Source organism: Frieseomelitta varia, unplaced genomic scaffold (genome assembly GCF_011392965.1).
Source record: "Frieseomelitta varia isolate USP_RPSP 00005682 unplaced genomic scaffold, Fvar_1.2 scaffold_491, whole genome shotgun sequence".
Lineage (NCBI taxonomy): Eukaryota > Metazoa > Arthropoda > Insecta > Hymenoptera > Apidae > Frieseomelitta > Frieseomelitta varia.
In genome coordinates, this window is record NW_025110247.1 from 38,874 (window position 1) to 57,560 (window position 18,687).

Below are 18,687 nucleotides of genomic sequence, written 5' to 3' on the forward strand. Positions count from 1 at the left end.
ACGTATAAACTGTGTCACGTGTCTTTGTTTATGTCTCCGTTTTCCGTTGATCACGACTCTCTTTTCTAAATTCTTTAAAAGGAGAGGATATTTATAACAGATAGTTAAAGGAAAGTGTCATTTGAGTTGAGCGGACAAAGTTGTAGTAATTAACGAATTTCGTAAATTTATTGTTAACATGGATCAAATGGATCGGGATACACTAGACTCGTGTTGCGAGGAAATTATACCTAAAATAGACATGATTCAATTGTGGCCAAAGCTTCTTCAAAATCAAATTTTTAATAGAGATGACGTGAATGTTCGGCGTTGGGAGGTAAGAAAATTTTGATAATGTAATGAACAATTCTTGATTGAAAATTATGTTATAGAATGATTTAACAAATTAATATTCTACATTTTATAACAATATTCTATATTTTGTATAGCAAAATCTGACAGAAGAGGCAACTATCCGTGATATATATTTGACCATAAAAACACGTGGACCACACGCTTTTAGTGGGCTTATTATAAGTTTATGCCAAATTGGTCAGGAAGATTTGGCAGATATCTTAGAAGAAAGAAGATATAGACTTTGTAATAATGTCGCTGAACAAATGAATCATACTGGAGAAAGATAAGGTAAGGTATAAAATTCTCCTAATTAGCCTTAAATTGTTTTGTACTTACATTCTCTTTTTCATTTACTGTAACTGTCATATTTTTAAAGAGATCACAGGGTGACTTTTTCCGCAATATACAAGTATTAGAAAAACCATTACAAATTTCTGTACGAAAAGAGGAATCATTTGAACTGTTATGCGTCTACGATTTTAGAGACCCTACGCTTGCTTTTTAGGTTTTGTTTAAGTATAGTTTATTTATATAAAGAATGTTTCAATTTTGTTTACGTAGTAATAGTGGCAATATTGAGTGCATAATTTCGCGCAAACTATAGTGAATATTAGATTCAGATTTATTTGCGAACATAACTGATAGTATTATCTTTCAAATATATGCTCGTGGAGTGCAAATTAATAGCGTGAAAAATTAAAATTAATTATTCCCCTTATGTGGTTATAGAGCGTTTAGTTCCACCGGTTTGCCACAACGCGGCGTTAGTGTTTCTTACTCCGTAAAACAGAAAAATTTTCATTTGCGAAAAAACCTAATTTAGCGAAATTAATTGTGAACTTTGGCGATTGTATTACCCTAATTAGTCCCTTAACTTTCTTTTCATACCCCATTTGACCCGTAAAATGCAGAAATAATATTTTGTAAATAATTAGTACCACTGAGTTACCGGTAGATGGTGTCACATGTCAATTTTGTGACTAATTTTTTCGCACTAATTACGAAAAAAACCTAATTAAGAGGAATAATTTGCTAACTTTTTTATATGCCTTCGTGAAATTAGGCTCTCCGCATTCTTTCTATGTGTGTTTTGTCCTAGAAAAACGTGTATTCTTCCTTGAGTTAAAGCCAAAAATGCACGTATTACCTTAAAAATTCAAAGCACAAACACAAATATAACAGTTATTGATTTAAATGTTTACTTGTGACCTTCTCAATGAGAACTTTTTCCTAAATAATTTTTCCGGGTAATTTCTGGTTAAACAATTTCTTACAAACGAGATGTGCTTCCTTCCACCGTTGTAAGTGTCCCGCTTAAAAAGTCGGTCGTAAGAAATATCGATTATGTTCGAGAATCGTAGGAAATACATAGATTGCGTATTTCATGCTATAATCGCACGAAATGTTAACTTGAAATAAAAAATAAAAAACTTTGATCTAAATCAGTCACACAAAATNTCGTGAAAAGTTCTCTAAAAAAAGGAAAGAAGACGGTACGACAAAAATGGTATGGGAGTTCTGAGTTCGTGGGCCAAAAAAATACATTGTGTGCGAGGTCTATTCTTATACCTCGTCTGTGGTATAATGACAAAGAAAAAAACGTATAAACTGTGTCACGTGTCTTTGTTTATGTCTCCGTTTTCCGTTGATCACGACTCTCTTTTCTAAATTCTTTAAAAGAAGAGGATATTTATAACAGATAGTTAAAAGAAATTAATTTAACGTTAATTTATTTAGTTAGTAATAGCAATTGTGATAAGATGCTACTTATGCAAAACGATTGATATCAAAATTTTTTACTTAGGCTATGAGTCATTTTCATCAGGATACTGGTTCATGTTGTTGAAATGTCATCTGAGTTGCGGACAAAGTTGTAGTAATTAACGAATTTCGTAAATTTATTATTAACATGGATCAGAAGCATCGGGAAACACTAAACTCATGTTGCGAGGAAATTATACCTAAAATAAACATAATTAAATTGTGGCCAAAGCTTCTTCAAAATAAAATTTTTAATAGAGATGACGTGAATATTTCGCGTTGGGAGGTAAGAAAATTTTGGTAATGTAATGAACAATTCATGATTGAAAATTATGTTATAGAATTATTTAACAAATTAATATTCCACATTTTATAACAATATTCTATATTTGGTATAGAAAAATCTGACAGAGGAGGCAACTATCCGTGATATATATTTGACCATAAAAACACGTGGACCATACGCTTTTAATCGGTTTCTTGTAAGTTTAAGCCAAAGTAGTCATGAAGATTTGGCAGATATTTTAGAAGAAAGAAGAACTACACTTTTTAATAATGACGATGAACAAAGAGATATTAATCATGAAATTACAAAGGATAATAATATAAAAACTGAAATTACAAAGGATAATAATATAAAAACTGAAATTACAAAGGATAATAATATAAAAGAACCTATTTATGTTGAAACTGAAGAAGGGTAAGGTTTAAAATTCTCCTAATTAGCTCTAAATTGTTTTGTACTTACATTCTATTTTTACTATAACTGCCATATTTTTAAAAAGACCACAGGGTGACTTTTTCCGCAATATACAAGTATTAGAAAAACCATTGCAAATTTCTGTACGAAAAGCCACATCATTTTTAGATGATGCCGCATATGAAAATGTTCAGACATATCCAATGCGTAGCAAACCACATGGACTAGTCTTAATAATAACAAATATTGATTACGCGCATCCAGATAAAGAACCTAGAACTTCGGCAATATATGACGAGTTAAATCTGAAGCAGCTTTTTGAGCAAATGGGTTTTCATGTTTTCTCCTTCTGCAATCTAACAGCACAGGTAAATATGGATATATTTGAAAAATGGGAAACAAATGATGAATACGTCATAGTTTATTTATTTTTTTTTTTTTTCAAGGAAATGCTAAACGAAATTAAAGAATTTTCTAAACATAAAGATCTACGTAAGGTGGATTCATGTTTTGTTATAATTAGTAGTCACGGTAATATTAGTACTCAATACGAAATTACAGAAATAGAGGGTGTGGAAAAACACAATTTGGACACAATACAAAGTCGTAAAACAATTTTATGTGTTGACATTTTAAGTTATTTTACTGCAGAAAATTGTCCTCATCTTGCAGGAAAACCAAAAGTTTTCATTTTTCAATTATGTAGGCAAGTGTTTAAATTACTATAAAAATTATTTTCATGGATACATATATTGGTAGTGTCTTATTACCTTAATTATTTTTCTCAGGGGTGCAAAGAAGCAAAAGTCAGTGAAGGAACCTAGATACACAACAGATATATCCAATTTTCAACAACCTCTTGATGAAATGATTCATTTTAGGAGGAATAATAGGGAAATGTTAAGAAGTTATGAAGATATGCTACTTGTATATGCTACTCTTCCAGGATATGTTGCTTTCCGAGATACAATAACTGGTAGTTGGTTCATACAGATTTTATGTGAAGTATTTATGAAATATGCTCACAAAGCTCATCTTCAGGATTTACTAAACATGGTGAGTTAATCTTACGAAAGTATATTAATGCCATTTTATACATTAGTTACAATTATTATTTAATACTTCAGGTTGATGAAAGATTAAAAATTCAAAGAACGAATGGAGGAGAATGTCAAACATTAACGGTAACATCGATCGGATTCAATAAACATTGTTATCTCAATCCTGGTCTTTTTCAACAAACATGATTATAGAAACTTGCCATTGAACAAAACGCGTAATTTATATATGTAGATTAATACTTTTTATACAAATATTATCTGTTTTTAACAATTGATTTAAATTGGACAAATTTTATACATCGAACTGCGTTGCATTGTATTTTTATTATAATTTTATAAAATATAGTAAGAAATGTGTAAACTTCACGTATTTTTTTTTTGTATGTGTGTGTGTGTATGCATGATCTATCTACATTGCTCAAAATGTTTTAAATCTGTGATGAAGAACGAATGGTCATAGATATAGTAATAATATGATCAAAAAGAAAAAATAATAATGAAATGAATAAATGAAAGGGAAGCAATATCGAATTGAAAGAAGCAATAACAACGACGAATCGCAGATTGACATCCAATTGCATTTCTGTACAATAGCACTTCAATGTTTATGTCAATTACAAATACCGAGATTTATTCTGGATTTTTATCTTTAAGTAAATAATTATTTGCTTAGTAATCTGATACAGTAAAAAAAAATTTAAGGATAAAGTCTTACAGCCACAATAATATTTGCGTTAGATTTTTGCATTGTATGTCGTAGTTGAAAGAGAAAAAGGTGTTTTGAAGTTAATACCATATGCCAAAAACATTTGTCATATCTCGATTTATGTTCTAATGATATTACAGTTGTAAATTATAAATTACATGCTTAACTATATTCTAAATTTAGATATATGAAAAGGTTCCAATACTTTTAGATCTATTTTAGATAAGTACGTCACACCGTGCAATTAAATAGCGGAATTTATAAAAATTAAGGAAGTAATGATAATGAGAAAAATCTATGTTATGAAAGAAAAAAAATAGAAAAATTGAACTCTTGAGAAATTTTGCAATAATTAAACAATTAAAATCCAAAATTACTATAAGTTTTAATATAATCAACTGCATTTGGGTATGTCTCCATAAACTATGCTAAACATATTTTCCTTTATGTGCATAATATTTCTTGTTAAGCTGCTGATTGTTTCGGATATGGCTCAAGTGAATGTTAATGATTCAACGTCAAGACCATTGAATCAAAAAAGGAAATAATTCATCAAACTTATTTACTAAAAAGTCGAGAATGACATCCTCTTCTTAGCATAATTTCGTTCTGTTTTTTTGTTTCTTTCTTTTTAATACAATCCTGTACATCATCCAATAGAAATAGGATATGAAGCTAATGTTTAATACAAGGATTGCGCGTTGGAAGAACGTGGTTTCTTAATCTTCTCTAAGTTCTTGATTACCAAATCGTGCAGAGAACAATAACGATTACGGACTTCACACATAACTAGCCATAAGCTTACATATTCTTTCTCATCTAATTCTTGAACTGCTCTTCTATAATCGCTGATGTGTGGATACTTTGCAACTTTACTAACAATTTTGCCTCTAGAGATAAAATACCTAAAAGAGATATAATTGTGCGACTATAATTTATATTTTGTTCAAAGAAGAAACTTTATTATATTTTATTCTGAATATTATTACTATCTACATTACCTTGATATTTGATCGAAAAATGCGGCAGCCTCGCTTTCCACTGATTGTATTTCAGCAAGTGTATCTTCTTGAATTGATACACCAAAGTTGTTACCATCTTCGATTTTTGGAATCAAAAACGAGATCCACATTTTCAGCTGAAAATTCAAAAATTAAAATAACTGGCAAGAATATTGAAATTTATATATGCTTTATAGAATATATACCAAATTAGAATCTTCTAATAGTTGTCGAATATAAGGTTTAACTATGTGAATAAGATCACATAAGGGTTTGTTACATGGTACAGGTCCGTTTGGTAATACCATCACTTTGGTTCCACTGGTATCATCTATACTATTGTCTACCTTTCGTTTCTTTGCAGCAGACTCATTTTCGGAATGATTAAGAATAATAGGATCTGGAATGGGCACATTTAAGTCTTGATGAACATTTGACAATTTCCTATTACGGAAGCCAGGGGTTTCCAATAATTCATTCAACTTAACAATCTTCTCTGGAAATCCTTTCAATAACAGTTGTTCAGCCTAAATAAATTTTACACATGCATGATATAGTTTATAGCAAATGAATTACAGAGAACATTCGGAGAAAATTCAAGTAATTACCTTTGTCTTTAAAGAATCTTTGTATTCTTGAACCTGCAAGATAAACTTGAAAGGTAAATGCATTAAATAAGATGGTTACGTTCAGTTCAAAGTTGGTACTTTGTTTTAATTACATTTACGGTATATATATATATCCTAAATATAAATAGAACAAGATTATATGTAATAGCAGTTACAGGTAATATATTTATTTTACAAAACGAAGTCCATGAACTACTCTTGAAACGTTGATTGAAACAACAAACGGGTATAGAAAGTCGTAGAAGAGAATCGAAAGAAGAATTCTAACGTCGATATAATAATACAGATATAGTTTTGTGTAAGTATTGAGATAAGCTGACTGTCCAAGGCCAATTATTACGAATACAAAAAAAAAAAATTAAAAAACTGATGTGCATAGATGTTGATAAAATGATGCTGAGACTTTTGAAAATATCAATAACGGAGCAGCAAGTATTATTTGGAACGTAATGATGCCGGTGTGTTAAACGCTGCCATTAACCTAAACATTTATGTTAGTAGTATATTAAACGCCAGATACAAACGATTTAATTTGATACCTTTGTTCTCTGTAGTTCCAATTGTAATATAAAAGATTTTACCTTCTGTGCTGTAGTATCCGCCATTATACACTCCATGAAAAAAAAAAGTTTATAAAATATAACCACACTATCCCTTTGTTGTAACGTACAACTTCAAACAGGAAGTCGTGGCGAGTATTCTTACTACGCCATCAAATCAGAATCTGTAATGTTAATGCAATTACAACAGCCTTCTCAAAATTTGAATTTCTCTTTATCCGTGTGAACTTATTTTTTGTTCATCAAAATCGAGATGTCATAAGACCGATTGACAGAATATTATAATCATGATCGTGTGCCAAGATGTACGATGATAACGCAAAATGTCTTTATTCTTTTGCTTTTACACGTACTAATTGGTATTCTAATAGAAGTTTTGTCTGAATTTGAACAATTTGAATCCTCTTTAACAAAAATATAGAATTAAGAAAATATAATTCGATAAATTGTGTTCGTTGTGAAGGATGTAAGTAGTGTTTATTGCACAAAATAATATTTTGATTGATTATATCAGAAACTAAATCAATACTTACTGTATAATGATTTATAACTGTCGAACAAGGGATTGGATCAACAAATAGGGAAGAGAAAAAAAAGGAATAGTGCTTCATTGGACATGTTAAAAAAAAATTGTAATTCCTTTCAAAATAAACAGCATACAATTTTACAAATATTGAATATATATATATATTATATATATATTCTTTTTTTAACGTTTTGAATAAGATAAATCGATAAAATGTGTCGTTTCAATTCTATTACCATTTTGTATTTTATATTTTGTACATCAAGAATCATTTTTTTTCAAATCAACAAATGAAATCTGCTATACATGATTGTATAACACGTTGTATAGACGTTGTTGTTTAGACATATGTAATAAATAAGGCTAAGTGAGTTTCTTCGCTTTTTGGTAAAGTGTATCGACAACCTTCCCCATGCTGTGTATAGTGTCTAGTGCAATCTCGTAAGTCTTATCACGCGGAGTATCTTCGAAAACGATTAAAACACCTTCACCCTGATCGAGGACACCCCTCAATTTTTTATCCAATATCATTTGTGAAAGCTTCTTCTCCACTTGAGTAAGTGGCAGTGATATACAGGTCGCGATATGACTGACCTAAATAAAAGAATGAAATTGCAAGTGATGAAATTTTAAATAATCAACTTAAACTGATCTAAGGTAAACGATGTGTGTACCTGTACACGAGAGTAAGGTTCAACTAAACGACACAGGTTTTGCTCGAGCATCGCATCGTAGAGAGAGCCGAGATGAGCACGCACGATCACATCATCTTCCAGTTCCTGGCGATATTTTTTTACAGCTGTCTGAAAATCCGCTAATGAACGTCGGTGGCTTGCTTCAGCAACTGCCCGCATTGCGTCTAAATCCCTTCCTGCGTATTTAACAGCCAATTTCCCCGACATAATTGATTGAACATCTTCAGGTGTACGTAACATAATTTTTGAAAGCAGCATATATTTCAAAGCTGTTAAGGCTTTCGGGCTTTCTACGCTATCGTATCTGGAAAGAAATAAAGTAGATTAATCAGAATGCATAAACATAAATATGGCAGTTATCCTTAAGTACAAGGTACGTTGAACAAAATAACCTACCCTTCAAATGCTTCATAAAAATAAGAATATGCAGTTTTAAAATCTCGCTCATCCGCAGCATGTAAAATCCCAGATTGTAAATCTAAAGCAGCTTGCATTTTGGGTGGACAATAAATTGCATTAGCAGTTGTTCTAGCACTGGTAAGGGCCGCCCTTGCTTTTGCTAAATTGCTTAACGCATGATAGGTTTTACTTTCCAACAATTGCACCTCAACCAAAAGTTGTTTATCATCCAACTTTTTAAGCTCTTTAAGTAAAGCCGATCCCAACTGTAACGCTTCGCTATACATTCCAGTATCGAAATATAATGCTATTAAACGCGCTTCTAACGACTGCCTTAAAAATGTCCTACGTTCCTCCTTTGCCCATTCTATACATTCTTTGCACAGTTGAACCTGCCAACAAATGGGAGGTTGTAGTGAATTGTTCATGAAAATGTGATCAAAATTATTTGCATACTATACCTCAATGCCAATCCCAGCTTCTAGGTCCAGGAAAAAGTCTACTAAAGATCGTACAAGCTTAGCAGCCTTTGCTTTGCTGATCAAGCTAAGAAATGGTCTTGTAGCTTTGATCAACTCCGCCAATTCTTTCGCCTTGCCTTCTTTCTTGTAAAGTTCACCAAGATGTAGAATACCTTGTTCTTTCACCCGAATGTTATCTTCGTCATCCTCCGTAACACCGATACTCGGATCGGAGACGATTTCACTTAAAAGTGAAATACCTTCGCTACGATTCGTCATCGAAACTGCTTGTGCACGTTCGAACAACATTGCACCAGCCATTTCAGAAATTGTCACCTTTATAAGAATGAAAACGGATCGGATAACCTTTATCCGAAATGATTGACGTTACTCTTCAAATAACTGATCAAATTTGATAAAAAATTTTCACGTTCTACAACAAATTAAAGCTAATTTGTTTCAACAGATCGAATGCCGCATGAGCTTGTACGCACAACTATATAAATTTTATAAACGTTTTCTGTTTGTCACTTTATTCGCAATCCGTTTCAGCCTCGAACCACAAAACACATGTCACGCTACTACGTGGATCAAATCAGTCGCAGTAAGCTTGGAAACTTTCAGATTAATGTAGATTTTTCTCAATCATCACTGTTGTTCATTTTTAATTGACGTGACTTCTACAATGTTTTCTCGTTATATTTAAAACTTGTATATTTTTATATCTTTTTTCTTGTTAAATAATTTTACCATGAGTAAGCAATCAAGAGGGATGAAAAGTACAAAGAAAGGGGAAGAAAAGAGATAGAATGAAAAAAAGAAATGTATTACACGGAAGATTCCAGATCAAAACTGTATATACATATGTGTATGTGTGTTAAACAAAATGTAAAATAAGATCAATGTACGAAATATATAAATATATGAATGGTGAATGGATACAAATTTAAGATAACACAAAAATGTAAACATTTCCTTAAAACGTTTAATGGAAATTGTTATTTAAGAAAAATCGATCCCAACTACGTTATTATTATCATGTCACAGTTCCCTATAACAAATATTACTAATGAAACATTTTCTAAATTGATGTACCATGATCGTAAGTTACAATTTATATTGAATATGTTTATTTAATTAAAAGACAATATCTTGTTTAAAATAAAATATATATATTTACAGGTAATAAAACAAGATCTAATTTACCATTTCAAATAGCTCTGTATGTGAACCTATGGCTTTTCCCAATTTGGCTGTTGATTTCTATTGTAAACTTGGATGCAAAAGTAATTATTTGTAAAATCGTCATGTAATATAGCTTGAACTTAAATATATTAATTTTATTTATTATTTTTTTTTACAGTACAATAATTTGTCAAACATTTATAAATTGTTAGCTGTAGCAACATTTCTGGTACTTTCGATTTTTGAAAGTTTAAAATTATATTTAGGATACCTGGGAAATCTTACTGGAAAGGTAATCTTACTTTATTTGCAATAGATTTTGTTAATCTTCTTTATAATTGTTCGTTATGACAAGAAAGCTGTTGTTAGATTCCAGAATTAACTAGTTGTTGGTTAATCTCAATATTAATACAACTTCCCTTAGAGGCATTTCTTCTTTTTGATCATGGGATATTATCTCATTATAGCGAAACGTTAATCAATTTTTTCATGGTTTGTCTTCTTTTTATTGAAATTATTACAGGCATGATTGCTTTAATGAATTTGGCAGATCATCGTGCTAAAGTATTTTACTTAATGCATTTATATGATACATGTACATAATGTGAATGTCCTAAAATAACATTATAACTAGGAATTATATATAGATTTTTGAGCAAATATAAGTTAAGTATAGTTATTATACAATACACTAGTGTATTATATCACAGTACTATTGTCCAATTTTACCTTCTAATATTCTTAATTAACATGATACTTAATGAATACAATTTTAAGACTAACAATATTTTATCTTGAAGGATCAAGATTATTAGCTTTATAAAATGACTGTATTACTGACACATTTTTTTGTAAGCGCTGTAAATAAAATTCCATGTTTTGTATAACAGTGCTATTCTCAGTTGTTTGTTTATTAGTAAGTGCTTGTAAAAGTTGTGAACGTGTAGGCACCATGAGCGAAAGGAGCTGTTAACGAAAAGTCGAGAATTATAGTTAATAATCGTATATAGACAAAGAAGAGGTTATTTACAAAAATTATTTATAATTTTTTTGAAAATTATAAACTTATACCTCGTCAAATTCAATACGCGATTACGCGTTGCATGTTATTCTTGAAGATAAAGTAATTGGAAATATGATCATACAATGAAAAACGTGTTTATATAATAAAAAAAATGCATTTTGCATAATAAGAGAAGAAAGAATAATCTTTTGTGTGTACACCTTGGTGGCAAATATTGACTTACGTCAAAAAGTTGTTGCGCCATCCAGCCGTGATACGGTTCTAAAGCTTCTTTATAAGCTTTTTTTAAAAATGCTACTAAATCCTCTGTTGGTGTAGTTGTTTTGGCATCTTCGATAATTTGCTCGAAAAATAGCAAAATCATATGCAAACCTCTGGAATTCATACATTATACATGGAGTTGCGGTTTAAGTAATAAACACAATAAGCGATAAAGACGCGTTAATACACTTGACTCAAATTGAATGGAATCTAAGCGAAAAACTGGAGAGAATAAAAATGGATAGAGTTGCACGCACCTTGTTAACCACATTAAAGCATCCGTAGCGATTAAATTGGTTTCAGTATTTTTTTCAATTAAAATCATGTCTTGTAGAGTCGCATTTTTTTCTTCGTCCTTTGCATATCGGGTTGTGAGTTTCTAGAATAATGCTTAGGTGAGGCTTACGTATGTATATATGATTATCTTTACAAATGATTACATTTTAAAATGTGTACTTACATTAATGTTGCCTTGAATATCATATTTAACTGGAGCAAACACTTTACCAAGCTTTTCTGAAATTTATCGTATACTTCTTTAGGTCTTTAATTTTTGTGTAGGTTATGTACCATTGATTGTAAAGGTATGTAAAGTACATACCAATAATTCTTACAATGCCTCGTGCTGCATCCAAAAATTCTACAGTTTCTATTTTGTCGTCTATGATATTTGGAAATAATACTTCGATTTCATTGGCAAGCACATCCTTATTATCGCCAGCACTCGAAGAAGGTGACAACATAATTCTGTGTTAGGATAACGTAATTTTAGTTATAACCACAAAAAATGGTATATAATAACAGTGTTTTTGTTTTAAAATATGTTAATAGTGTTTTTTCATACTTTGTTGGTTTTTGCCTTATTACAGAATTGATCAACAGTTCACGATAGAATCTGTGTTGAATATTTACTTTTTACAATTACTACACATAACGACAGCATGATAAACTAATGATTATTACTAATGTTTTAGAACGTAATCGATAGCCTTGAAATATATTTCTTATCATTCTCTTTTTTCATATTTCTATTTCCAAGGACAAAACATTTCTACCAGTGTGTATGTAGTATAAGAACATATAAAATATATTTCGATTACGTCGTTAATTGGATTGATTCTACGAAGGTTTCTTAATTAGTAATAGTATCTGGTAAAATTATTTTCACAATTTTATTAGTTGTCTCGCATTTTGATACTAGTTATATCTACAAATTATTATCGTCAATAAGGCATCCTAGTTACTATCGTGTAACTTGAAGTTTGTAGAATATGTCGGTTATTAATGTTATTTCTCAGTTGAAAATGTTATATCAAACTAAATTCGTAATTATTATACTATACATACCTATAAATTTCACAATTTTATCGCATTTTCGGTAATAAGAAATTGAGATTCTAGTTTTTATATTCATCCTTTCCGTATTGTAATTGTATACATTCGTTCATACATTCGTACATATAAATATTAGTACAATATATTTTTTTTATCAAATACAATGTATGAATAGTTGCTACAAAAATTTATATTTGGAATGGTATTTACAAAAGGTGTTAGAGAATTTAATGAAACGAAGTATTAGTAGCATCGTATGAAAATTCTCATTTAAACATACATACATTTCTCTCTCTCTCTCTCTCTCTCTCTCTCTTTCTCCTGTATTTCTTTATGATTTTATTTTGTTAGAAATAGTATACACAGGACAATAAATTTTTCTCAAAGTTCAATACGGAAAGCAGTTACGGTTTCCACAAAAACCGATAAAACTGGGAAAAATGTCTCTTCAAATATATATAGTGTATTAGAGAAACAAGCTTATAGGAAACATTGATAATTAGAAAGCAAATACATGTTGAGCTTGAAGTTTGTTCAAATTAGCGTTATTAAGCATTATCATTAATCGTATCGCTTACTCGCTATGCGAAAATTACAAAAAAACAGGACGTTGATTCATTGGCATCAATTTTGGTGTTGGCTATGTTCCCGTTTTTAAGGTATAAAATCGTGGCAGAGTGACAGTGACCTTAGATACTTTAAAACGCCGTTGGAAGTGGATATTTCAGAACATTGCCAGTCGAATCTTCAGCGACGAGAGTCAGCGCGGTAAGACAGTGAGGCGGAGCTGGTGGAACTAACGCTTCCAGAGGTGGTCGAGAGCCTGGAAATTGTCGAGAACCGACTACCATTCCACCAGATGTTTCTCTAAGCTCTATTACTCGTACTCCGAAACGTGATCTTACGACGTTCCTATAAACAAAAGCAAATATATATATGTACATATAATTGTCGTTTTCCAAATTATAGTAGCAGCAGAACACACTGGGTAGAGCGAGTGATGAGTGCGTGTGTACGTTTCTGGATGTGTATGTATTGATGGATCAGTATTTGAAGAGAAATGCCATACCTCTTCCCATCGTAGTCGATGTCATGGAAAGGTCTGTTATAAACGTTGTCCATTTCGCTGTTGAACCATCGATGATAAGCAAGAAACGCAGCGCAAGACGGTGACCAAAATGTACGATCAGTTTGCAGGTTGGAAGGAGTTTGTTCCGTTGCAGGTTGCATGAGACTCTTAGAGAAGGATCTGTTTAGCTCTGGACTAGCAGGTGCGGACAGTCTGCCTGCGAGCAATCGCGAAGGACTCTGAGAAGACGAAGGACGAGACGATTCAGAAAGAAGGCGATTTCTTCGAGGACTCGCTAACATGGCATATGGTTCTTGTATCGTGACCGTCACGCTGAGCGGTCTGCTTAGTGCGATTGTCGTGTGCTGAGGATCTCTTCGTAAAACGGGGTTGCGATTGAAATCGATCCCAGCCGCTCCGACAAAGACACGATCGACGTAATCGAATCCGCGGCCCATTATGCCTTCGCGAGTATGGCCGAGATCAAAAGTGTGCCCCAGCTCGTGGAGAACCGAGCCAAGAGTCGTGGCGAGGCATCCGCCGTGAGTACCACGATAATTACTATCGTCCATCAGTTGTTCCGTATCGATGACCGTGGCATCGAGGAATCTGGGCAGTACTTGCGCCATGCAGGTAGGCCATGTGTGAAGACAAGCCGAACCGAACAACGCTAATCCGCCTCCGCCGAGCGCGGCGTGTCCTTGCGTCCTCGCGAGGGTGTCTTCGTGAGTGCGTGGATTCGGAGCGCCTCGATATCTGGTGCAGGAAAGAAATGCGAGATACTTGCGATCTTTCGATGCCAGTGGGCCGGTCATCAATTCTCGTGCGATCAATTCCCAAAGTTCCCGCTGATTCATCGCACGGGCTCGATCGACATCGAGCATGCTGTGCATTACCAAACATTCCGCACCGTCCAAATCTCGTTCCAGTTGAAACGTTTTCCTTCCGTAACCCGCCTCCCTCAACTTCTCGGCGGTGAGGGTCTGCAAGAGTCGGGCACCGAGACCTATCCTTGTCGCGGCACTTTCCGGCGACCGATCCTCCCTTCGTGGACCTTGGAAGTAACCGTCGTGTCCGGCGCAGATCACGTAGACGGGCGTCACGCGTAGTCTTGTCGTTCTCGGCTCGTAAATTAGAACTAGTCCCTTTTTCTGACCTGCCACTTCTAGCTCCAACTTGTTCGGGCCTCGTGACAATTCTACTATCGCACGAAATTCACCGGAGACGATCGGCCACTCGGAGCTTTGGTTCTTTTCATTTCGCACGGTGATGAAGCTGTATGCCATCGAGGCGTGACCTCGTATCAGAGCTAAACTGTAACACAAGCTCTCTCCATCCGCCACATTCGTCACCGTTATCTCCTCGGAATTCCCATTTTCCGTGGACTTGCATTGCCGACTCTCCCGTTCTAATGGAAATTGTCTATTACCTTCGTAATAACATTTACGTTGGCATTGTTGCTGCTCCTGTTGCCGTTGCTGCTGCTGCTGTTGCTGCTCGTGAAGAAGATTTGTCAAATTCGTGTCGGCAAGTACCTGCGAAGGTTTTTACATACAATTTCAAGATGCATTGGTGTTAAATGATAAGAAATGTTAGCAAGACGAGGGTCTCGAGGATCGAGCTAGGAACGACGAACGATGACGAACGGTGAGGGCGACGGTGACGACGATGAAGACGATGACCACGACGACGAGGAGAGAAATGAAGACGACGATGAAGACGAAGACGGAGTCGAAGACGAAGACGAAGACGAAGACGATGTTGTTACCCCCTTTGAGACGGAAGAATAACGTTTAATTAAGAAGGTAAAGAGAATACGGTTTTGTTTCATCTTTTATTTTTTACAATCTCGACGAGTGAAAAAAGAAAAAAATTCCACGAAGAGGTGACCGTATCGATAAAAAAAAAAAAAAAAAATTAATTCCAAGAGAGGTGCTGCTATCTCGCGGTGATTCAGAGAAGCTCCGTTTACGGAATAAAATCCTCGATATGTTGTTTCCCATTTCAATTTTCGTTCTTTGGACCGCGTACCGTCGCGCACAAAATGCCGAGGGGAATGAAAAATAGTCAAGTCGATTTACTGACAACGACAATGGGAAGTTCCGTTCAAATCGTAACAAGAACTGGCTTTCAATAAGAAAAGAAAGGTGAATTACGTGCAACCACTAACAGGAGTGCGAGACAACTACTAAAGGAACGATGCGTTCGATTCAAACTCGAGGCTCAAAGGGGAGAGACTTCGCAGTTAGTTAACGTTGGAGAAGAAAACGAGTCGAAGAGTAAACGAGACGCGTCGATCTGAGAATTATTCGAATTATCGAATTCGCGTTCGGTTGTTGGGAAATGCGCGTGCCTCTGACAAGAGTTTCAAGCGGCGACAAGCTTCGCAGCTTTTCAGCCTCGGACTGTTTCCACTTACCATTGTAAAAGAAGCGTGTCGAAATAGAGTAGACGTGCACGTTAAAAAGGAAAGGGAGGAAAGTACGTGCTGAACGATCAGGCTCAGCCGGCTCCGTACATACGGAGAGAAAGACTGTGGCGCCGAGACGATGATGGACGGCGGGTTGCGGTACTATGGCGTCGTCGCAGCGACGCATGCAGTCGCGCACCCGCACTCGCGTTTTCTCTTCGTTCTCCGTTCCACTACTTTCGTCTTTCCTTTCTTTCGCTTTACGCTAACACCCCCAATTCGCGTAATTCTTTCCCTTCCGTTTATCTTTCTGTTCGGAGATTTGTCTCGCCCTCTTTTCTTGGGAAAAGAAAACGAACGCGTAATTCAATTCCCCTCCCGTACGCCACCAATGATCGCAAATACGCGTACGAGCGTGCAAATTCTTTTCTTCCCGTGTTGTTTACTCACATATATTTAGAACACGAGAGTATTTCAATTATTCTTCACGAGAGAAGACGATTCTTATTGACGACGGAGATAAAACTACAAGTATGCAAATTTTTCATTTCTTTCTTGTTTCTCGCTAATTTGAAATGTTGATATTAACAGTATTTCAATTTTCTTTGTATATATATATATATATATTTATATTTAATTATTATTTATATATTATTATTATTATATGTTATTTGATAATTATTTTATTATATTACAGTAATATATATAAATAATAATTAAATATATATATAAGATAATTGAAATACTGTTAATATCAACATTTATATATATTTATATATATTATTATTATATGTTATTTGATAATTATTTTATTATTACTAATTATTATTTGTTATTACTTGTTGGAGTCTTACATTGAAAATGTTCTCGACAAATTAGCAATTTGCAAATAGTGAGTTTTGTGACAAATTATATTTTTCTAACATGAGGAGGTATGTTTAGCTTGTACAAAACCTAGAAGAATTCTTATTGCGTAATTTCTTATCTCAATTTCATGTTAAATTACAATCTTTTTACTAAAAAGAGAATGAGAGTGAAATATAAATATTCGAGGATTATAGTAGAAATAGAATACAAATGATAAAAAGTGTCCCCCTCATATATTAAAAAAAGTCTCTTTGATGAATAGAAATGGACAGAATTGTTTTCAAATCATATGTATAGTCGACCTTAGAATTTTTATTCAATTGAAGTTCTTAATTGAGGAGAATAGGAATCCATCACTATGTTTTTAAGTAAATAACGCTTTTGTCTTTCGATTATTTTGTTCTGATAATGATGGTTGTATCTCGCAATAATTGGTGCATTATTGTGCCAACAAAAGGTTTCTTTTCCTCGTAGATTGATGCTATGCTAGACAGAAAATTGTAGTAAACTACACAGTGTCGTGCTTGATTTGTGAGATGATTTCAATTGCGACGCTACAACGTTCGATCGACTAATCGCACATGCGTGTGATCACGAGTAGGGTTGATTCGTAAACGGTGTCAAGGATGAGTAACAACAAACATCCTCTCTGTCCACGATTTGAATTCGTTCTACTTTTTATGTTATGTACTGTTTGTAAAGCCTCATATGAATCAGTCGAATGAATCCAAGAAAATTGAATTCAAACAATTTGATTAATATAAATGAGATTCAAGGAATAGCGAGAATGACAAGCTGTTTCTCATTTCTCTTTCTTTAGATAAACAGACAAACTTTCTTTAGATAAATGTTCGCGTGTTGTATGTATTCTGTGTATTTTTGCATCTTCAAAAACCAGTGTACTGATAGACACTCAAGAGTATGTGTTAACATCATGTGTTACATTCCCAAAGAAATTTACACGTACAATGTCATACTTATCCGTCAGATTAATAATTAACGGTGTCACCTATGATGCAGATAGAATGAAGCTTAAGATTTTTTTTATGACGAGTAGACGTCTTAATGTAATAAATACTTATGGCCGGTAGCCTAGCACATATGTATCACATATGTATACGTACGTATGTGATACATAAGGATGCAAAATATATGGCAAGTGTCGTTGTCGTGGGGTTAGCGACCGTGAAAGTGCTCCCATGTAAAAGTAGAACGACAGTTTTTCAAAATCGTTGCGACGATTGCGTGCGCCCACAACCGACCTACTTGACGATCGGTCGTTGCACCGTACCTCAGTTTCCTTGGTTGTTGTGGACCTTTGCCTGTCCTCGAACGAAAAGTACTCCGATACGCGTGTACACTGTAAAAGAAAGTGCGATTTCATTCAAATAAAAGTTTCCAACAATAATGATCACGAGCGTGTCCGTTGTATCTCGAACGCGCGATTCTTGCACGTTTTCATTTCGCAACGTAAATCGTAGAAACGATGCAGCACGATCATAATCAATAAACAGTGGATGTTGCGCATTTATGACGAGAAACTAAAAAGTGCAAAAAAAAAAAAAAAATACGCAGAATGCGTGTGATATGCGAAATTATATGGGATGCATGTAGCACTTGTTATAAAATTTAAGTATACGTACATCATATATTTATATTAATATTATAATGTAATATTTATATATTTAGAATATTTTGAAT

General features: G+C 33.6%; 7 protein-coding genes across 15 annotated transcripts in view; 3 read left to right on the forward strand and 4 right to left on the reverse strand.

Annotated features, from left to right (window-relative positions):
• Window positions 1–39: 39 nt before the first annotated feature.
• On the forward strand, window positions 40–4,214 carry LOC122533047 (caspase Dronc). Of its 2 annotated transcripts, none has more exons than XM_043662392.1 (7): window positions 40–103; window positions 2,036–2,383; window positions 2,496–2,797; window positions 2,883–3,165; window positions 3,244–3,503; window positions 3,586–3,853; window positions 3,925–4,214. In XM_043662392.1, the coding sequence occupies exons 2-7, from the start codon at window positions 2,246–2,248 to the stop codon at window positions 4,042–4,044; spliced, it is 1,371 nt and encodes a 456-aa protein (XP_043518327.1). In that variant the 5' UTR covers window positions 40–103; window positions 2,036–2,245; the 3' UTR covers window positions 4,045–4,214. The 2 variants fall into 2 exon arrangements, with proteins under 2 accessions (XP_043518327.1, XP_043518328.1); XM_043662393.1 differs by lacking the exon at window positions 40–103 and having other exon boundaries at window positions 1,930–2,383; window positions 2,496–2,681; window positions 2,739–2,797.
• On the forward strand, window positions 101–2,224 carry LOC122533055 (caspase-9-like). The gene is made up of 3 exons (XM_043662410.1): window positions 101–316; window positions 429–624; window positions 2,141–2,224. The coding sequence occupies exons 1-2, from the start codon at window positions 179–181 to the stop codon at window positions 621–623; spliced, it is 333 nt and encodes a 110-aa protein (XP_043518345.1). The 5' UTR covers window positions 101–178; the 3' UTR covers window position 624; window positions 2,141–2,224.
• Window positions 4,215–4,666: 452 nt separating the features above from the next.
• LOC122533052 (proteasome activator complex subunit 3) lies at window positions 4,667–6,926 on the reverse strand. 4 transcript variants are annotated; one of them, XM_043662402.1, is made up of 5 exons: window positions 6,776–6,926; window positions 6,174–6,206; window positions 5,772–6,092; window positions 5,566–5,702; window positions 4,667–5,469 (listed from the first exon to the last, which is right to left on the reverse strand). In XM_043662402.1, the coding sequence occupies exons 1-5, from the start codon at window positions 6,809–6,811 to the stop codon at window positions 5,247–5,249; spliced, it is 750 nt and encodes a 249-aa protein (XP_043518337.1). In that variant the 5' UTR covers window positions 6,812–6,926; the 3' UTR covers window positions 4,667–5,246. The 4 variants fall into 4 exon arrangements, with proteins under 4 accessions (XP_043518337.1, XP_043518335.1, XP_043518334.1 ...); XM_043662400.1 differs by having other exon boundaries at window positions 6,734–6,905; XM_043662399.1 differs by having other exon boundaries at window positions 6,174–6,218; window positions 6,734–6,905.
• Window positions 6,927–7,560: 634 nt separating this feature from the next.
• On the reverse strand, window positions 7,561–9,284 carry LOC122533049 (26S proteasome non-ATPase regulatory subunit 11). Its single transcript, XM_043662394.1, has 4 exons — window positions 8,836–9,284; window positions 8,372–8,766; window positions 7,955–8,279; window positions 7,561–7,874 (listed from the first exon to the last, which is right to left on the reverse strand). The coding sequence occupies exons 1-4, from the start codon at window positions 9,154–9,156 to the stop codon at window positions 7,644–7,646; spliced, it is 1,272 nt and encodes a 423-aa protein (XP_043518329.1). The 5' UTR covers window positions 9,157–9,284; the 3' UTR covers window positions 7,561–7,643.
• A 306-nt stretch (window positions 9,285–9,590) lies between these two features.
• The window catches only part of LOC122533053, a 37,058-nt gene continuing 27,961 nt past the window's right edge, over window positions 9,591–18,687 (forward strand). For 2 of the 3 annotated variants that reach the window (XM_043662404.1, XM_043662405.1), the window contains exons 1-3: window positions 9,591–9,937; window positions 10,018–10,121; window positions 10,199–10,312. In XM_043662404.1, coding sequence (XP_043518339.1) covers window positions 9,763–9,937; window positions 10,018–10,121; window positions 10,199–10,312 — 393 coding nt within the window. In that variant the 5' untranslated portion in view covers window positions 9,591–9,762. Of the gene's footprint in view, window positions 9,938–10,017; window positions 10,122–10,198; window positions 10,313–10,389; window positions 11,701–11,866; window positions 12,131–18,687 lie in introns of those variants that run through there. The other variant, XR_006307636.1, reaches the window with a different exon arrangement.
• On the reverse strand, window positions 10,572–13,447 carry LOC122533054 (glycolipid transfer protein). 3 transcript variants are annotated; one of them, XM_043662409.1, is made up of 6 exons: window positions 13,329–13,447; window positions 11,907–12,052; window positions 11,766–11,821; window positions 11,563–11,684; window positions 11,268–11,418; window positions 10,572–10,986 (listed from the first exon to the last, which is right to left on the reverse strand). In XM_043662409.1, exons 2-6 carry the CDS (start codon window positions 12,046–12,048, stop codon window positions 10,810–10,812), a joined length of 648 nt encoding a protein of 215 aa, XP_043518344.1. In that variant the 5' UTR covers window positions 12,049–12,052; window positions 13,329–13,447; the 3' UTR covers window positions 10,572–10,809. The 3 variants fall into 3 exon arrangements, with proteins under 3 accessions (XP_043518344.1, XP_043518341.1, XP_043518342.1); XM_043662406.1 differs by lacking the exon at window positions 13,329–13,447 and adding an exon at window positions 12,218–12,252; XM_043662407.1 differs by lacking the exon at window positions 13,329–13,447 and adding an exon at window positions 12,150–12,241.
• On the reverse strand, window positions 12,454–16,261 carry LOC122533044 (putative zinc metalloproteinase YIL108W). Its single transcript, XM_043662387.1, has 3 exons — window positions 16,129–16,261; window positions 13,710–15,244; window positions 12,454–13,552 (listed from the first exon to the last, which is right to left on the reverse strand). Exons 1-3 carry the CDS (start codon window positions 16,129–16,131, stop codon window positions 13,339–13,341), a joined length of 1,752 nt encoding a protein of 583 aa, XP_043518322.1. The 5' UTR covers window positions 16,132–16,261; the 3' UTR covers window positions 12,454–13,338.

Coding starts and splice junctions, on each gene's coding strand:
- LOC122533052 (XM_043662399.1), bottom strand. CDS start 6,811: ATGGAGTGTATAATGGCGGATACTACAGCACAGAAGGTAAAATCTTTT. Junction 6,219..6,733: donor TGGAACTACAGAGAACAAAG/GTATCAAATTAA, acceptor TTACCTTTCAAG/TTTATCTTGCAGGTTCAAGA. Junction 5,470..5,565: donor TTTTTCGATCAAATATCAAG/GTAATGTAGATA, acceptor TATCTCTTTTAG/GTATTTTATCTCTAGAGGCA.
- LOC122533044 (XM_043662387.1), bottom strand. Junction 13,553..13,709: donor ATCGACTACGATGGGAAGAG/GTATGGCATTTC, acceptor TTTTGTTTATAG/GAACGTCGTAAGATCACGTT.
- LOC122533055 (XM_043662410.1), top strand. CDS start 179: ATGGATCAAATGGATCGGGATACACTAGACTCGTGTTGCGAGGAAATT. Junction 317..428: donor TGAATGTTCGGCGTTGGGAG/GTAAGAAAATTT, acceptor TATTTTGTATAG/CAAAATCTGACAGAAGAGGC.
- LOC122533054 (XM_043662406.1), bottom strand. CDS start 12,237: ATGTGTAGTAATTGTAAAAA. Junction 12,053..12,217: donor ATGTGTAGTAATTGTAAAAA/GTAAATATTCAA, acceptor ATCCTAACACAG/AATTATGTTGTCACCTTCTT. Junction 11,685..11,765: donor ATATTCAAGGCAACATTAAT/GTAAGTACACAT, acceptor GCATTATTCTAG/AAACTCACAACCCGATATGC.
- LOC122533049 (XM_043662394.1), bottom strand. CDS start 9,156: ATGGCTGGTGCAATGTTGTTCGAACGTGCACAAGCAGTTTCGATGACG. Junction 8,767..8,835: donor AAGCTGGGATTGGCATTGAG/GTATAGTATGCA, acceptor ATTTGTTGGCAG/GTTCAACTGTGCAAAGAATG. Junction 7,875..7,954: donor AACCTTACTCTCGTGTACAG/GTACACACATCG, acceptor TCTTTTATTTAG/GTCAGTCATATCGCGACCTG.
- LOC122533047 (XM_043662392.1), top strand. CDS start 2,246: ATGGATCAGAAGCATCGGGAAACACTAAACTCATGTTGCGAGGAAATT. Junction 2,798..2,882: donor TATGTTGAAACTGAAGAAGG/GTAAGGTTTAAA, acceptor ATTTTTAAAAAG/ACCACAGGGTGACTTTTTCC. Junction 3,854..3,924: donor TTCAGGATTTACTAAACATG/GTGAGTTAATCT, acceptor TTAATACTTCAG/GTTGATGAAAGATTAAAAAT.